General features: G+C 43.4%; 1 protein-coding gene across 4 annotated transcripts in view; it reads left to right on the forward strand.

The window, feature by feature from the left end:
• The window catches only part of MDN1 (midasin AAA ATPase 1), a 160,786-nt gene that overhangs the window by 133,833 nt on the left and 9,350 nt on the right, over positions 1 to 17,603 (forward strand). For 3 of the 4 annotated variants that reach the window (XR_014267738.1, XR_014267739.1, XM_082475781.1), the window contains exons 85-97: positions 1,871 to 2,012; positions 3,289 to 3,464; positions 3,900 to 4,049; positions 4,787 to 4,934; positions 7,461 to 7,777; positions 8,007 to 8,177; positions 9,732 to 9,833; positions 10,771 to 10,966; positions 12,474 to 12,644; positions 14,283 to 14,446; positions 15,159 to 15,248; positions 16,588 to 16,703; positions 17,334 to 17,508. Coding sequence is in view for 1 of the 4 variants with exons in the window: in XM_082475781.1 (XP_082331907.1) it covers positions 1,871 to 2,012; positions 3,289 to 3,464; positions 3,900 to 4,049; positions 4,787 to 4,934; positions 7,461 to 7,777; positions 8,007 to 8,177; positions 9,732 to 9,833; positions 10,771 to 10,966; positions 12,474 to 12,644; positions 14,283 to 14,446; positions 15,159 to 15,248; positions 16,588 to 16,703; positions 17,334 to 17,508 (2,118 nt within the window). In the remaining 3 variants the exon portion in view is untranslated. The remainder of the gene's footprint in view (positions 1 to 1,870; positions 2,013 to 3,288; positions 3,465 to 3,899; positions 4,050 to 4,786; positions 4,935 to 7,460; positions 7,778 to 8,006; positions 8,178 to 9,731; positions 9,834 to 10,770; positions 10,967 to 12,473; positions 12,645 to 14,282; positions 14,447 to 15,158; positions 15,249 to 16,587; positions 16,704 to 17,333; positions 17,509 to 17,603) is intronic. The other variant, XR_014267740.1, reaches the window with a different exon arrangement.

Consider the following 17,603-nt stretch of genomic DNA (forward strand, 5'->3'; position numbering starts at 1 on the left):
TGTTAATGGAAAAATAAAGGAAAAAGTAAACCTAACAGAAAAGTACAAATCCAATGTAAAAAACATTAAGTGGGATAGAAAGCTATCAGAACAATTTGGCAGTAGCTAATAAATTTTAAATTGTGTGTGTTCTTTGACCTAGGAATTCCATGTTTTCTTGTACAAATGCTAATAAGGGTCCAAGATAATAAATATGTGTATAAGGGAGTGTGTTTATACAAGGATGCTCACTACAGCATTATTTATACTGGTGAAAATTGTGAATTATTTAAATTATGATACTATTCATGCAGAGCAATACTATAATTAAACACAATGAGATAGGTTTATAAGTATCAACATGGAAATATATCTAGGAGACATTTTTTAACATAAATAAAAAAGCAGATGGCAAAACAGTTTGTCAAGCATAATCCCTTTTTGTTGAAAAAGATGCAGGAGGCCGGTATTGGTATACCCCATCTATATTTCTGAGTATCTGTTGGTGTACTTACGGATAAAAGTATGTGCCAGAACATCACCAGTGGTAATTTCTTTGGGAGTTTTGGAGGATGGTGGTGCCAGAGGAACTTACTCTTTCTGTTTTGCTTAGAAATTTTAAAATGAGATTTTATTACTTTTTTTTTCTTTTTTTTTTTAATGTTTACTTTTTAAAAAATTAATTAATTAATTAATTTATTTATTTATTTATTTATTGGCTGTGTTGGGTCTTCATTTCTGTGCAAAGGCCTTCTCTAGTTGCGGCGAGTGGGGGCCACTCTTCATCGCAATGCGCAGGTCTCTCACTGTTGCGGCCTCTCTTTTTGCAGAGCACAGGCTCCAGAAGCGCAGGCTCAGTAGCTGTGGCTCACGGGCCCAGTTGCTCCGCGGCATGTGGGATCTTCCCAGACCAGGGCTCGAACCCGTGTCCCCTGCATTGGCAGGCAGATTCTCAACCACTGCGCCACCAGGGAAGCCCCAGAGATTTTATTACTTTTGTATCTCAAAAAAAGAACTTTAAAAATTCAGCTATAATGAAACAGATAACAATGTGAATCTTTTGCCCCAAATATAGTGTAGATTATGTAGGAATATACAGTTTAAGGAAAAGTGAAGAAAATCACATTCACTGGCGAGGGATAAATTAGGAGTTTGGGATTAACAGACACACTACTGCCTATAAAATAGGTAAACAACAAGGACCGACTGTATACCACAGGGAACTATATTAAATATCTTGTAATAACCTATAATGGAAAAGAATCTGAAAAAGTGTGTGTGTATGTCTATATATAACTGAATCACTTTGCTGTACACCCGAAACTAACACAAAATTGTAAATCAACTATACTTCAATAAAAAAATAAAAAGGAAAGTAGTAGGGGGAAAAATTATAGTCACAGTTGGGTATGAGAGATCAAAGTGACAAAACAGATATTAAATTTATGGGCAGTATAATAAGACTGATGAATTTTCTTTTACCCTACAGAGAATGCATAGTCTTTTTTAATGCATATGGATTAAAAAAAAAATTCAGGGAAATTCCCTGGCAGTCCAGTGGTTAGGACTCTGTGCTGCCACTGCAGGTGGCCCAGGTTCAATCCCTGATCAGGAGACTAAGATCCCACAAGCTGCACGTCTTGGCAAAAAAACAAACAAACAATTCTCATGGAGAAAACCTCAACAAAATTCTATATTCTCTAACAAAAAATGTAATAAAACTGGAAATTAATTACAGAAATGTTAAAGCAAGTCACAAATTATGTGTATTTTCTCTCCCCAGAGATAATTTTATACCATTAATCTTGGCATTTATATATTCTATTTAGAGCTGAATAAACATTAGTAATGTTAGTGTGCATTTATGTTTCTATAATGCTTTTTGATATAGGCAGAAGATACATTTCAGAAGGGTCAAGAAAAGGATAAAGAGGATCCCGACTCAAAACCAGACATTAAGGGCGAGGATAATGCCATTGAGATGTCAGAAGACTTTGATGGGAAAATGCATGACGGGGAGCTTGAAGAACAAGGTTTGAGATGATCTGTCACTTCATTCTTATTCTTGAAAAATAAATATTTTATACAGGAAATTACATATTTCCAATAAGGAGCCTATTATACTCTTTTGGAACAAGTTGGCTACTCTGCATAACTGCAGGTGGAAACATCAGTATATGCCTGTGCCATCCCCGCCTCCAGTCAGAAGTCTCTAGTCCATGTTGGAGATTCTGCTCTGAGTAAGCGGAGATGCTGACTCTGGTGCTCTGGCTGCCTCGTGTGCCGGATCAGTGACTGCGTAGTGTCCTTCAGGGAAATCCAGAAGAGCAAGGAGATGATCCCTAGCAGAGCTTGGCTCTCAGCTCAAGTTAAATTGTTCTGGGAGGTTTTTTTTTAATATATATTTTTTTCTAATTACAAAATTAGTAGACATTTGTTGTAGATGTTTTGGAACAAAAATGCAGAAACCAAATCGATACTCTTTAGGCCTGCCACCCAAATCACTTAAGCAATTTTGGGTTATTTCCATTTCTTGCATGTATATATATAGACGCAGAGACCGTAAGTGGTTCCATAGTCTGCTTTTTTCATTTAACTTATGAACATTACATGTCATTGAAAATAATTTGATAATAAGATTTCTTACAGCACATTATCATCTGTCGTGTTTGAACCACAATTCAACTATTGCCCTCAATTTCTGTCCAAAGCTTAATTTGAAATACAGTGTCTTACTTTAAGTGAATGCCTTGCAGATATGATACCTGACCTCAGAGTAGAAGAATGTATGCATGCCTAAGTAGCGTTTAAGGCTATAACCTTTGTCAAAGTACACCTTGAACGAAGACAAAGGCAAGAAAATTCTGGTTAATTGAGCTAGACACATGATTTGACATGTTGGGTAAAATCATTGACATAGAGTATGTTGGAGATGGGGAGGAACCTTGGAAATTTCGTAGTCCAGCCTCATCATTTCCCAGGTCAGAAACCAAAACCCAGTGAGGTTGCTGAAGTCCCATAATGAACATTCTCCCAGCACCAGAAGTAGACATCCTGACAGCTGTTCCACCACCCTCCTTACAGTCCGTCGACATAACACATCACAGACCTCCTTCCTCCTCCAAACAGTCTGCAAAACACAGTAGGACTGCTTCAGGAGATCTAAAGCATCTCCTCTAGGGTGTTCTGTAGAAACAGGCAGTAAATCCCAGGTAGGACCCTTGCCCGGCCCTTGCCTCTCCTACATACACAGGAACAGATCAATTTGGGGATCTGCCGAACTAAGCTCAGCGCCTTCTTCCCTTTCAGAAGAGGATGATGAGAAATCAGATAGTGAGGGTGGAGACCTGGATAAACAGATGGGCGATCTGAATGGTGAGGAAGCTGACAAACTAGATGAGAGGCTTTGGGGTGATGACGACGGTGAGGAAGATGAGGAGGAAGAAGACAGTAAGACTGAAGAAACAGGACCAGGAATGGATGAGGTAATTAAAAGATTCCCTCCATCACATAGTCCCTAGGTTGAGAGGAGGCAGTCTTCCTCCCAAATACCAGTCCCTGCTGTTCACTGCTCGTCCTTTTCTGTCTTGGTTTTTCTTCTTCTGTTTCTTCCATCTCTGTTTCTTCTTTTTCCTCTGCTATCTAGGTTATCGATTGTCTTCACGGCTAAAAGAGTAGCCTGACCAGCACGTTCATGACAACTCCCCACCCCCGCTATTCACACACCTGCCCCCACTGCTGCCATCCGGGCAGACCTGCACGTTCCCTCCAGGATGACATATGCCCTCTCGGCTGGATGTTTCCGTGGGGTTGGCCCAATATGTGTCTAAGAGCTGCGTTAGGTAGGGTCAACTTATGTGAAAGCAGTTTTTCAGATTGAGAGCGAGGATTTTTGTGTTTTTTCTTCCTCTGATATTTAGGAAGATCCTGAACTTGTTGCTAAAGATGACAACTTGGATGCTGGGAAGTCAAACAGAGATAAAACCCAGCAAGATAAGAAGGGAGAAAAGGAAGAAGCAGAAGCTGATGATGGGCAAGGCCAAGATAAAATTAATGAACAAATAGACGAGGTAATGAGGATTCAAAACCAACCTGCTCTCCTGACTCAAGGCCAGGCCACTGCAGCGCACAGCTCCTGGGGTGTCTCAGGACATTTTTTTCCTGCTTATCATTTGTTTTCACATTGCCTCATAAGGGAATGTGTAACAGAGCCTCTTACCCGGACATAAAATATCTAACTATTGGTTACCGATGAGGTGGTCTTCATGCTGTTTGGACTCACGCTGTAGTTTGGAAACTAAAACCTGTGGTCCTTTTCTATATTTCTTCCCATAAACTTCCATGTCCTCTTTGAGATGAAGTAACGCAGCACCTCTTATCAGTGGAGAATGTGCACTGAAAGTGAAACTTGAAATTCCAACATGAAAATTCAAAAAATATTGGTAAAATTCTAATGTGTGCTGGTAATTTTGGGGAAGAGACACTGTATTCTCTCAGCATAACTACAGTTGACCCTTGAGCAATGTAGGCGTTGGGGGCACTGACCATCTGCAGGGTTGGAAATCTGTGTGTAACTTTACAGCTGGCCCTCTACATCCGCGGGTCCCACCAGCCACGGATCTGTGTGGCACTGTAGCACGTATTTATTGAAAAAAAACGTGCATAAGTGGTCCATGTAAGTGGACCCACACAGTTCAGACCTGTGTTGTTCAAGAGTCAACTGTGCTTTGAGCTGATTATATGTGAATGCTACACTTTTTAAAAGTTCATTTTTATTTTTTTTTCCTGTTCTCTCCGTTGTCCAAAGAGGGAATATGATGAGAACGAGGTGGACCCTTACCATGGCAATCAGGAAAAGCTGCCCGAACCTGAGGCCTTGGACCTTCCAGATGACTTGAACCTAGACAGTGAAGACAAGGATGGTGATGGGGACACAGACCACGAAGACGGAGAAGGTGCGTCTTTCGAAACCTAAAGAGCCCGTTGGAAGTCATTGAAACTGAGCAGTAACCGATTTCTCTTCAGGCCAGTGTCATGGCCAGGTCATTATCGTGTCTGGTCAGCACAATTCCAGTTTGATAAAATTCCTCGCTTTTTCTTTGTTGTGTTTCTCCTCTAGGTAGACCTAAAGCTTGTAAACCAGCAGGTCTCTGTCACTCCTGTCATCTCCTATCCTGTGTTTCAGTGCTGCTGTCCCAGGTGGTGCTGTCACACACAGCTCCATCGCCCCACAGTGTCACCATGTGCCCCGTCTCATGGGTTGATGTAAACACCGTGCAGTCCGGGTAGAGCCAGGCCTCGCATGGAGCCCAGTCACAGCTTTCCTGGGAAAGTTGTTGATTGTTGTGCATATGTTGTGTGTTTAGTCTGAAATATGAAATCATCATGGGGAATGAAATGGAATAATCCCAAAAGAAATCACTTGGCATGGCAGTATTCTAGCGCCTCTGTCACCCACTCTTCAATCCGAGTGTGACTCCTTAGGGGTGCTGTCTAGTATCAGAAGCTTGTGTACGCGGTGCCCCTGAAATAGAGAGCCCCCATTGTGGTGGGTAACCAGATGAAAGGTGGCGCCAGCCAAGCTCTGCTTCTTAGTGAATCAGTTATATATGTAGAAAGCTATTAAAAACACTGTATTGGAAAAAAAAGAGCAAGTTACAAAAGAATTAATGAGAGGTACCATTTAGGTGAAAATTTAATATAAGAACCAGTACTATATATTGTGTATGGATACATCAAATGTACGAACACATAGAAAGGAATAATATACAATAACTTCAGGTTATGAGCTCTGAGGAAGTAGGAAGGGCAAAGGCATCCAGAATCCAGACAGCTGTGTCCAGAACCATTTATTTATTAAAAACAAGTGACAAGTTTGATACATTTGTGTCAACACGTTAACATCTGTTAAATCTAGGAGGTGAGTATATGGCTCATAAATTTAAATGCATTTCTCACGTTTAAGGTATTTGGTAATTTGTGCTTAGAACAGTCTTCGCTCTGTGAATATCTAGTTTACTTTTTTTTTAATAAATATTTTTATTTTTTGGCTGTGTTGGGCCTTTGTTGCTGTGCGCGGGCTTTCTCTGGTTGCGGTGAGCGGGGGCTACTCTTTGTTGCGCTGCACAGGCTTCTCATTGCGGTGGCTTCTCTTGTTGCGGAGCACGGGCTCTAGGCACGTGGACTTCAGGAGTTGTGGCACGTGGGCTCAGTAGTTGTGGCTCGCGGGCTCTAGAGTGCAGGCTCAGTAGTTGTGGTGCACGGGCTTAGTTGCTCTGCGGCATGTGGGATCTTCCCGGACCAGGGCTCGAACCCGTGTCCCCTGCATTGGCAGGCGGATTCTTAACCACTGCGCCACCCGGGAAGCCCTCTAGTTTACTTTTTAAATGTAGTATAAGCTGCTGCTTCTAAGGCAGTTACATTAACTTACAATTTTGGAATTTTACTTCAACCTTAAATTCAACAACCAAGCATAAAATTAAAATCCACTGAGAATCTAATAAGCCATTTGCCCTAGAAAACTATCCAGGCTTGTTTTAAGCTACTGTGTACATAAACTAAGAAGCAATTACTATTAAAAAATTTTTTTTAAAGTTTTATACAGTTCTTTCCATTTACAGTTACTACAAAACATTGGCTCTATTCCCCATGTTGTGTAATACATCCTTGAGCCTGTCTTACACCTGATAGTTTGTACCTCCCACTCTCCCACCCCCAACACACACACAGACACACACACACACACACACACACACACACACTGGTAACCACTAGTTCTCTCTGTGAGTCTGAAGAAGCAATTATTTCAAAGAATTATTTGCTAACAAAATAACTGATTTCTGAAGTGCCCAAGGTATAGAAAAGCTCTTTCAAATAAACAAAATGTTTAAATAAGATTGTTCCCGTTTGAATATATGTTGTATTTTCTGTATATGGTAAAGAATGATGTCTACCAATTATTCCCAGTGATAATTGAAAATTAGACTGGCATTTCCTATCTGTTCTAAAATATTCCTATTGTTGTGGTGGCTTTTAGGATTTTTCAGTGGATTACTTATTCTTTAATGAAATGCACCATCTAAACAGTTGTATGCAATATGTAAGTACGGTTAAGAGCAGACGTAGGCAAAATTTTTCTGTGAAGGGTTGGTCAGATAATAAACACAGTCTTTGCAGGTCATAAGCTGCAACAGAGTCGCAAATACTCAGTTCTGCTCTTATAGTGTGAAAGTAGCCGTAGGTAATACAGAATGGATGGGGTGAAGACATAGGTAAACGGTTGGTGCAGCTGTGTTCCTATAAAACTTTTGGAGAAATTTGCAGAAATATATGGATGGCCAGATTTGGCCCAAGGACCATAGTTTGCCAACTCCTGGTTCGAGAATAATAATAAGACGCTTGTGTAACTACATCCCATCTTAAGAAATCACATTGTTTGGTTTTTAAATTCTGTGTTCCTTCTTTTGGTTTCATCTGTCCAGAAGAGAATCCTTTGGAAATTAAAGAGAAACCAATGGATACTGTAGAAGCAGGTCATGAAGCCGAAGACATAAACGAAGAGACTGAGGCTGACCAGAATGAAGGTCAGGGTCAGCACGAGCCTGAGGGAGGCTCCAGTGAAGAGGACCAGGAGGAGGGGGAGGAAGAGATGGACACAGGAGCTGACGACCAAGACAAGGATGTTGCCCAGCATCCTGAAGAGAACGCAGAGGAGGAGCAGCAGTCTTTGGAGGACGAGGACACCAGTGAGGAAAGTGCAGAGAAGGACGTCCCTGTTGACCAAGGTCTCCAGCCTCAGGTATCATGGCGGGTCTGGCTTGTCTTTGATTAAAAATAATGATGATGAGAAAAAATTAACCTTCTTCCCACTGGACTCTCTCTTAGGCTACTTTGCCAAGCAGCTTTATGTTTCTGTTTAAGACCCGCTTTGGCTGATCCCCTCCCTGCAGACTCCCCTTGGTGAGGGGGGCCCCCCACCTCATCTTCTTCCTCCAGAGCAGTTAATGCTGTGTTTGATTTCCCTGCAGATGCAGGAAAAAGAAGAAGAAGGGGAGAGCTCTGACACGGAGCAGCAGGTGCCAGAGGCTACGGAGAGGAAAGAGCACGACCCCTGCGGGCAGACGGGCTCGGAGAGCGTGCAGAGCGAGCAGGCCGTGGAGCTGGCGGGGGCTGCGCCCGAGAAGGAGCAGGGGAAGGAGGTGACGGGCCCTCTCTGCCTCGCCAGCTGCCCCTTGGGAGGGCCTCTTCTCCCTGTCCGAAACCATGTTCTATTGAGCAGTAGTTGGTTCGTGTGTGATGTTTTTTTGTGGTTGACATCTAAAATATCATCTCCTGTTCATTAAGAAAGTGGTCGTACACCTATTTTTATATGCCTCCTGGAACAAATCCCAGAATACTTTTACACACTTTAGTTAAGTGATGTGCATAATGAGAAAAAGTTATTAGAGTGTAGTTTTCTGTGGGAGAATCAAGTTCAAATTATATTTTAGAAAGCTCCTAAGGAAAGAAGGGTTGCATTGAGACTTCATGCAGTGGTATGGCTCTAGTAGTATCTAGTAGTGCTTCCCTTTTCCTTGCTGTTCACCAGGCTTCTAAACATTTTAATTTCAGATGGAAAGTACCTCTTCATTCCTTGACATAGGGTGATGTGTCTTTTGTGGCCCAGTTGGGGCACTGGCAGCCTGGAAGGAGCCCTGGAAGTTGGAGGGCCTGCTACTCAGAGGTTTCTCTGGGCAACTCCCTTGGCCTCTCTGCACCCCTGCTTTCTCAGCAATAATTACAACGGTTTATATTTCTCATCCCCCTTCCAAGCCATTTACTGAGCACCCGTTAGGCGCTGAGCATTTCGTTACTTTAGCAGGTCTTCATAGTGGCCCTATAAGATAGGTATTACTGTTCTTTGTATGTTCTCCATTTTAGTGTTTATTTTTTAAGAAGAACATTTTTCTTTTATTTATTTTTGGCTGCGTTGGGTCTTCGTTGCTGTGCACAGGCTTTCTCTAGTTGCGGCGAGCAGGGGCTACTCTTCACTGTGTGTGTGCTTCTCATTGCAGTGGCTTCTCTTGTTGTGGCGCACAGGCCTCAGTAGTTGCGGCTGTTGGGCTCTAGAGCGCAGGCTCAGTAGTTGTGGCGCGCGGGCTTAGTTGCTCTGTGGCATGTGGGATCTTCCCGGACCAGGGCTTGAACCCGTGTCCCCTGCATTGGCAGGTGGGTTCTTAACCACTGAGCCACCAGGGAAGTCCTATGTTCTCCATTTTATATCTGAGTTAAATAAGCCCCAGTAAAGTTAAATGACAATCTCCAGAGTACCCAGCTGGTTGGTGATGAAGCCTGGTTTCAAATCGAGGTCTGTCCCGCCTTCAAAGTAAGCCATTACCTCCCGTAGACAAGGAACTAATGAAGTCCTGCAAGAGGGTAACAGACTCAGGTCTAGATGCTCTCGTTTCTGCCCACAGGCCAAGCCTTAGTCATGGGTGAGTTCCAGAGCAGACAGGCAGGTATGGTCACAGTTGTCCCTTGGGGTCCAAGAAGGATTTATTCCAAGACCCCCCTGGATACCCAAATCCGAGGCTGCTGAAGTCCCTTATGTAAACTGGCGCAGTGCAGTGGGCCCTCCGTGTCCCCGGATATGGAGTGCCAACTGCATGTGACTGTGAGATGAGAATGGTGAGAGGAGTTGTGCACAGTGCAGTCGATAACCAGATGCTTGCACAGCTTCCTCCACCTCATTCTTTGTGGCTTGGATTTCACAGGAACACGGCAATGGAGCTGCGGATGCAAACCAGGCAGAAGGCCATGAATCCAACTTCATCGCCCGGTTGGCCTCTAAGAAAAACACCAGGAAAAACACACAGGTCTCTATCACTCTTCACCTAAACTTAGGTGAAGGCTGCATGTAAAATGATGTGCTAAATGTAATGGTTTAAAAAAAAAAACACCAAATTCCCAGCCTTTGCTGTCTCACCATGATGTCAGCCTTGGCGAGCAGACCAGGACTGTGGGGCTTTCCCAGCTGGGGCTTGTTCCCTGTGTGGGGACAGACAGACACACACACGCGCGCACGCACGCACCCTTATCCTGTTCAGTTCTCATGGAGCCTAAAAACCAGCTGTTGTGTTGTTGGCCGAGGACTAACCAGTCTCATTCTGTTCACTGTCCATTCTGTGTTGTGTTTTATTTTTAAATTTTTTAAAATTTAATTTAATTTGTTTATTTATTTCGGCTGCACTGCATGGCTTGCGGGATCTTATTTCCCCAACCAGGGGCTGAACCCGGGCCCCAGCAGTGAAAGCGACGAGTCCTAACCACTGGACTGGCAAGGAATTCCCTCTTTTGTGTTTTAAAAATAAGGTTTTTTAAAAAGGGGTATTATTCATGCACGTGATACAAAATTAGTAGATAGAAACCAATCCCCTAAAAAGCTTCCATTCTGTTCCTGTCTTCAAGCCACCCAGGGGACTATCCTCAGAGCATATGGGTGCTGCCAGTCTTGTCTTCCTTCTAAGAGACTTTCTGCATATGTGGTGCATATGTATGGGTGTTTGTGTGCACCTCCCTGTGTGAGAGTGTTCCTCGGCCTCTTTGCCTTTATTTCAGGCATAGAAGTATATCATAGAGATTGCTCCGTATGTGTATTTAGAGATCTTCCTGTTAACAGCTTCACTGAAACCCACTCGTGTATGGTACACCTAATTAACTTAATCAGCCCCCTGAGGATAAACATTATGATTATTTTTACTCTTTTTGCCATTACAGACAAGGTTCTGATGAATTTCCTCATATTTCCCGCAGAGTTTTAAGAGGAAACCTGGGCAGGCCGACAACGAACGCTCCATGGGTGACCACAACGAGCGTGTGCACAAGAGGCTGAGGACTGTGGACACGGACAGCCACACCGAGCAGGGCCCGGCCCAGGCCCAGGCAGACGACGCGGAAGCATTTGAGCACATTAAACAGGGTACCGAGCCCTATGATGTACAGACCTACGGTACGACGCAGGGAAGGCTTCCCCTTTGCTCACTGAGCTCTGTGAGCGCTTATGCTGTGTGCCCGCCAGGTGTTCTTAAAAGTCATCTTAGGAGGGAGGGGAAATGGCTTTTTAAACTAGTTTTCTTCTAATAAGAACTGTGCAGAAATACAATTTGTTTTTGATATAAAGGTGTCTGTAGCCAAGTGCAGGGTTTCAGTGCTCAGGGTTCTGGGTCTAGTGTAAGCCTTTTAAATATCTTTGGTAATGGTTGGCCGTATCCAAACCCAGCACTGATCTCAGGGATTCTGAGTAGTGGACATTTCTTCATAATCACCAGGCAGTGGTAGGAGCTGTGAACTTGAAATATGTGTTTCAAGAAAGGAGAGAGGACTTCCCTGGTTGGCACAGTACTTCCCTGGTTGGCACAGTGGTTGAGAATCTGCCTGCCAACGCAGGGGCACGGGTTCGAGGCCTGGTCCGGGAAGATCCCACATGCCACGGAGCAACTAACCCCGTGCGCCACAGCTACTGAGCCTGTGCTCTAGAGCCCGCGAGCCACAACTACTGAAGCCCGCGCGCCTAGAGCCTGTGCTCCACAATAAGGGAAGCCACCACAATGAGAAGCACATGCACCGTTACAAAGAGTAGTCCCCGCTCACCACAACTAGAGAAAGCCCGCATGCAGCAATGAAGACCCAACACAGCCATAAATAAATAAACAAACAAACAAGGAGAAAAAAGATCTCAGCATAGAAAGGGAGTAGTCAGTCGTCACTCAGTCTCCGCTTCAAGTTCTCTTGGTAACTTTTCACTGTTTCGTTCCTAATATGTAAGCTGGTGTAAATAATATGTACTGTGAGGATGGTACAAAAAGACTGCTCTGCTGTGGATTACTCTTTCCTCTCCCTGTCCCCACTTTTAAGAAAAATGAAGCAATACCAGTGATGGCTGCCATGCATGGAGCTTTTACCTTGTGCCCAGCACCGTTCTGAGCCTTTGCGGCATGATATGGAGTTCCTCTAACAGTCTTTACGAGCTAGGATTTCTCCATTTTATAGATCAGCACACTGAGGCCGAAGATGTTTAAGAACTTGTCCAAGATCACGATGCTGGGATTCCCATGCTGATCTTTCTGTGCCCCGTGTTGTTATACTTTATCACTACAGTTTTTCCACCCGTAACTTGGCAATGAGGATAATTCCATTAGCTGCTCTGAGTCATGTGCCTGGCATGTTTATTCTGGTTCAATCTCTGGTCATAGCAATAAAAACCCAGCTAAACATTCAACTGTATGGTCACATGTATAGCTACACTATATCCTTGAAGCTTCTGGCCGGGGGGCGGGAGGGGGGAGTGTTAAGTACTTACATCAGTAGGTCACAGACAAGCCAAGTACTGTGTCCAAGCCACATAACCAGTCAGTGGCAGGATCTTGGAAACTACGAATGACCAAAAGCACACCCACTCGTGATGACTTTGTTCTGCAAAGAGCTAACCTTTTCATGTGTGTTCACTTTGTTGGCAGATGTCGCTAGCACGGAGCAGCAGCAATCTGCAAAGGACTCCAACAAGGCTCCGGAGGAGGAGGAGATCGAGGATACCTCCATGGATGCGGAGGAGCCCGAGGAGCTCAGAGCAGTAGACACAGAGCAGCTGAAGCCAGAGGAGGTCACGTCGGGAAGCACAGCCAGGCCAGGTGAGTCCTGCAGTGAACACACCCTCCTGCCTGAGCTCTCGGACTCAGAGAAGCCATTTCTCTGGTACTGTAGTCGCGTCTGGTCAGTTCTTTCCCCATCCTAACCCATGGCTTAGATATTCATTTGCCCATAATAATTCCCCTATACATATTTCATTTGGGAGTAGGAAGGTGGAAGGTGTTACAGGACGCTGTCCTTCACGGAGACCCTTGAAACTTGAGTTTCAGACAAAATCCCAGCAGTCTTTTTTATTTTATTTTATTTATTTTTAAAATGTATGTATGTATGTATGTATGTATGTATGTATTTATGTCTGCGTTGGGTCTTCATTGCTGTGCGTGGGCTTTCTCTAGTTGCAGCGAGTGGGGGCTACTCTTTTGTTGTGGTGCATGGGCTTCTCTTGTTGCGGAGCACAGGCTTTAGAGCGCGGCTCAGTAGTTGTGGCACACAGGCTTAGTTGCTCCGTGGCATGTGGGGTCTTCCCAGACCAGGGCTCGAACCCGTGTCCCCTGCATTGGCAGGCGGATTCTTAACCACTGCACCACCAGCGAAGCCCAACCCAGCAGTCTTTTTTAAATATGTAGAAGAAAACAGAATAGTACACATACTCCAGTATGACCAGAAGATACATTCTTTTTTTTTCTTTTTTTATTATTTATTTATTTGGTTGCACCGGGTCTTAGTTGTGGCAGGTGGCCTCCTTAGTTGTGGCACGCATCTGGGATCGAGTTCCCTGACCAGGGATCGAACCCGGGCCCCCTGCATTGGGAACGCGGAGTATTATCCACTGTGCCACCAAGGAAGTCCCCCAGAAGATATATTCTTGATTATTAGAGAAACAATATTTTAAATTATATGAAAATATACTATATTTAAACATTTTATTTAAAGAAATGTTTAAAGAAATAGAATAGGGGAAATGCATGTGAGAAGGTAACAAAACTTCTTACATACAGTTCCATTTCATAGCTGACCAAGTGCTATTACAAGGCTGTTTTGTTTTTTTTTTTTAAATTCATTCAACACATGAAAAAATAGCTTTATCAGCAATGGTATAAGTGCTAATTCAAAAGAACTTGCTAAATTCAAAAACTTTTCCTTCTGCGTTCGTCTTCTCAGGCGTGTTAGAACTGCTGACTGCCCGGCTGTTACAGGACAGTGGGAACGGCGCAGCTCTGTGATTAGACCTTCCTAGATCCAAATCCAGACTTTCTCTTACTTACTTACTTTATAGGTTGAGGCAAATTATTTGTCTTCTTTGTCTCAGCTTCCTCATTTATAAAATGGAGCTATGATGTTATTTTAGTTTTTGGTTCTGTCAGAGTTCTGCATGCACATAGTTTATTTATTTATTTGCATGAACACAGTCTAATGGATCACACGGTTCTATGAGGCTTGTCAGGGTAGAACAGTCTCCCCCCACTTCCGCCTCCCAGAACAGCCGCCTTCCATATCAGGGTGGGGAGAGGGGGAGGTTAAGGGAGTGAGAATTGGCAGACTGTCTCAGAGAGAAAGGACACGTGGAACCGAGGTGTTAATGTGCCAGGGAGTGAATGAGTGAAGTCTGAGTAATTGTTAGGATTGACACGTGACTGTGAAGGCTGAGTCTTCATGTTGACATTATGGTGTGAGAACAGGCTTTGAAGAGATGGAGATGGAGACCCAAACTGTTAACACAGAGGAAGACCAAGACCCCAGGACAGACACATCCCACAGGGAGACAGAGAATGAGAAACCAGAGAGAAGCCGAGATTCGACCATTCATACAGCCCATCAGTACCTTGTGGACACGATTTTCCAGGTACTAAAACTTTCACAAATTACTACTTCAATAAGTTGACAAAACATAATTATAAGTTGCTTTTAAACAACTTAAGACATGTTTGTCTTAAGAACTTTATATAGCATCTGGTTGTTTTGGGGTATCATATCCGTCTTTTAAGGAGTACTGTTGGTACGACATGTGTTCTCTGAGCAGATAACACACTTCTAACGGTTAATCCCAGGGTCACCGTGGATGGTCTGTGTCCTGACCTCGCCACGATGGTGGGTCTTGTCCTCGGACCTCTGGCTCTCACATCTACTCCTCTCACATCCACCAGCCTTGTGTGAGGAGCCTGCAGGACAGTTAAGTTTATGTTGGCTAAGTAGTAAGAATCGTTGACTTAATGCCTGCATTTAGGAAGAGCCAATTAACTGAGTTGTTTTCCCTAATTCTTTGACTTAATGATAGTCTAGATTAATTAAAGAATATTTCCATTATTGATATCTTCCTGGGTATTTTGTTTGTTTTACTGGGATGGATTTATTAAATGTTAAAATTTCCTTTATCCATTTTGCCTCTACATAATGGGAAGGAGAAGAATGGTTGTCTGGCGTCTTAATTGTGCCATTAAATTTGCTCAAGTTTTGCATCTCAGGGGGAGTTCATACTGCAGGGAAGAAGGCAACCAGGTATAGTGAGTTGGTGATTCCAACCTGGGTCTCCTCTATCCGTGGCTTTTCCCTCTTAGCCCTTCTTAAAAGATGTCAATGAACTAAGACAGGAGCTGGAGAGACAGCTGGAAACATGGCAGCCACACGAATCTGGAACCCCAGAAGAAGTAAGTCGCTGGTCTTTTTATAAAATATCTTGACTTTTGTTTTTTAAGATACAGGAAACTTAATAGGTTCTTAACTCCAATTACCTTGGTCAAAGCGACCGAGTATATGGAGAATATAATTATAATTCTGAAGCCTACATCTATCCATTGTTTTCTGCCTGCTTTGCCACTAGATCTGTAGCTTAATTAAAACAGAGAGAAACTGGTGTGTTTAATTCTTTAACTTCCATTGCTCAATCTGTAATGGATGTAATAGATGTGACAGTGGTTGAAACATGGGGCAAAAGTCTATACTGTGTCACTCTCTGAATAGGCCACCTGGAACATTGCCAGCTGATACAATATGGCAGTGTAGATTAACCAGATGTTTCCTTTTCAATGACCTTGCATCCTAAATTTACTAAATACACATATTTTAATTTTGTTTCTCTTATCATTATTCTCACCACATGTATGTATTGACTGCTCTGCCATAATTGGCAAAAAAAACTAACCATGGAGCTTTGTATTCAGGAAATAAGCACACTGCTGAGTGTTACTTGAGAGGTTTGCGCTCGTCACTTTTGTTTTTGAAACATGAGCCTGAGAGACCATGATTAAGTGGCTGGATCTCCTGGCACCAAAATTACCCATCACAGCTCCCTCTCCACGTGAAGGGTACACATTATATACTCCTCATAGGTGATGTGAATAAGGGTTTGATTTGGTCATGAATTCCAATATTACCTTACTTTCTCATTGGAACTGCGAGTTGTGGCTTTGGCGGAAGAGGAGACTTTTTTTTAATTTTTAATTAATTTATTTATTATTTTTAATTATTTTATTATTTTTATTTTTTAAAAATTTTATTTATTTAATTTTGGCTGCATTGGGTCTCCATTGCTGGGCGCGGGCTTTCTCTAGTTGCAGCGAGCAGGGGCTACTCTTTGTTGCAGTGCGCGGGCTTCTCATCGTGGTGGCTTCTCTTGTTGTGGAGCACGGGCTCTAGGTGCGTGGGCTTCAGTAGTTGTGGCTCTCGGGCTCAGTAGTTGTGGCTCACGGGCTCTAGAGCACAGGCTCAGTAGTTGTGGCTCACGGGCTTAGTTGCTCCGTGGCATGTGGGATCTTCCCGGACCAGGGTTTGAACCCGTGTCCCCAGCACTGGCAGGCAGACTCTTAACCACCGCACCACCAGGGAAGCCCAGGAGGAGACATTTTAAACCAGGTGAATCAGAGAGCAGCTTGACAAGAGAAGCAGGTTGTTTTCTACTGCTTTGCTTCAGGCCTTCATCTTGCTGTAATGACTTTGGTTGGCTCCAGCCTTCTAAGGGTAACTTACATGTTGTTGCTGTTGTCACAGGAGAAGGCAGCAGTGGAGATGTGGCAGAGTTACCTGCTCTTAACTGCACCTCTTTCACAACAGCTGTGTGAACAGCTTCGTCTCATATTAGAGCCTACCCAGGCCGCCAAGCTGAAGTAAGTCTTCTCCATTGGATGCACTCATGGTGCCCTGGAAAGATGGCAGTGTCATCTTTTCTGCTGAGCTTAGCACGTAACAGCTATGGTGCTGGCGTCTAGGTTGCCACTTCTGCTGCACAGGCTCTAGTATGGCGTTCCTTACCTCGTTGCCATTTTATCATCTCTACCACAGAAGTTCCTGTGAAGTTCAGTATGAATGCACTTTCTGTGACTAGTTAATTAATACCTGATGGGAAAATTGGCTGAGCCTTGGGTGTGTGTGCTGCTCACCTTCTACATGTAGGGTCACTCACTTGCTGCATGCATCACTCACCTAGATCTTTCCAAAGATGTGTCCAGAAGCATAGTTTCAGAACACAAAAGAGAATCCAAGACTTAATATTCAATGCAAACATGTTTTTTCTTTTCAAAAAGTGTTTTAAATTTTCTAAAAGGACCTAATTATTCTTGCCACATACATATCCAGTTTTTCTGGCTGCTGATCTAGAAGATCCCAGCCCTTAATAATCTCAATGGACAGTAACACTTCATTGTGCCAGGTTACTGGTTATTTGGTATAACTGGTTATAAGTTATTATTACTGTGATTTTATCCTTAATCTTGCTCCTGTTTGGTTAAATTTAACAGAGGAGACTATCGAACTGGGAAGCGACTGAACATGCGGAAGGTCATTCCATACATTGCCAGTCAGTTTCGGAAAGACAAGATTTGGCTTCGAAGGACCAAGCCCAGTAAACGCCAGTATCAGATTTGTTTGGCTGTCGATGACTCTTCTAGCATGGTAGACAACCATACCAAACAGGTAAGGAGGAGAAGTGTAGTGGCAGTTTGATGGGCCACCTGAATGTTTTAAATATATTCTGGCTAAAAAACACTTTGAAATACCAGTTAGTTTGT

This window comes from Balaenoptera physalus (genome assembly GCF_965194825.1).
Source record: "Balaenoptera physalus genome assembly, chromosome: 9".
NCBI lineage: Eukaryota > Metazoa > Chordata > Mammalia > Artiodactyla > Balaenopteridae > Balaenoptera > Balaenoptera physalus.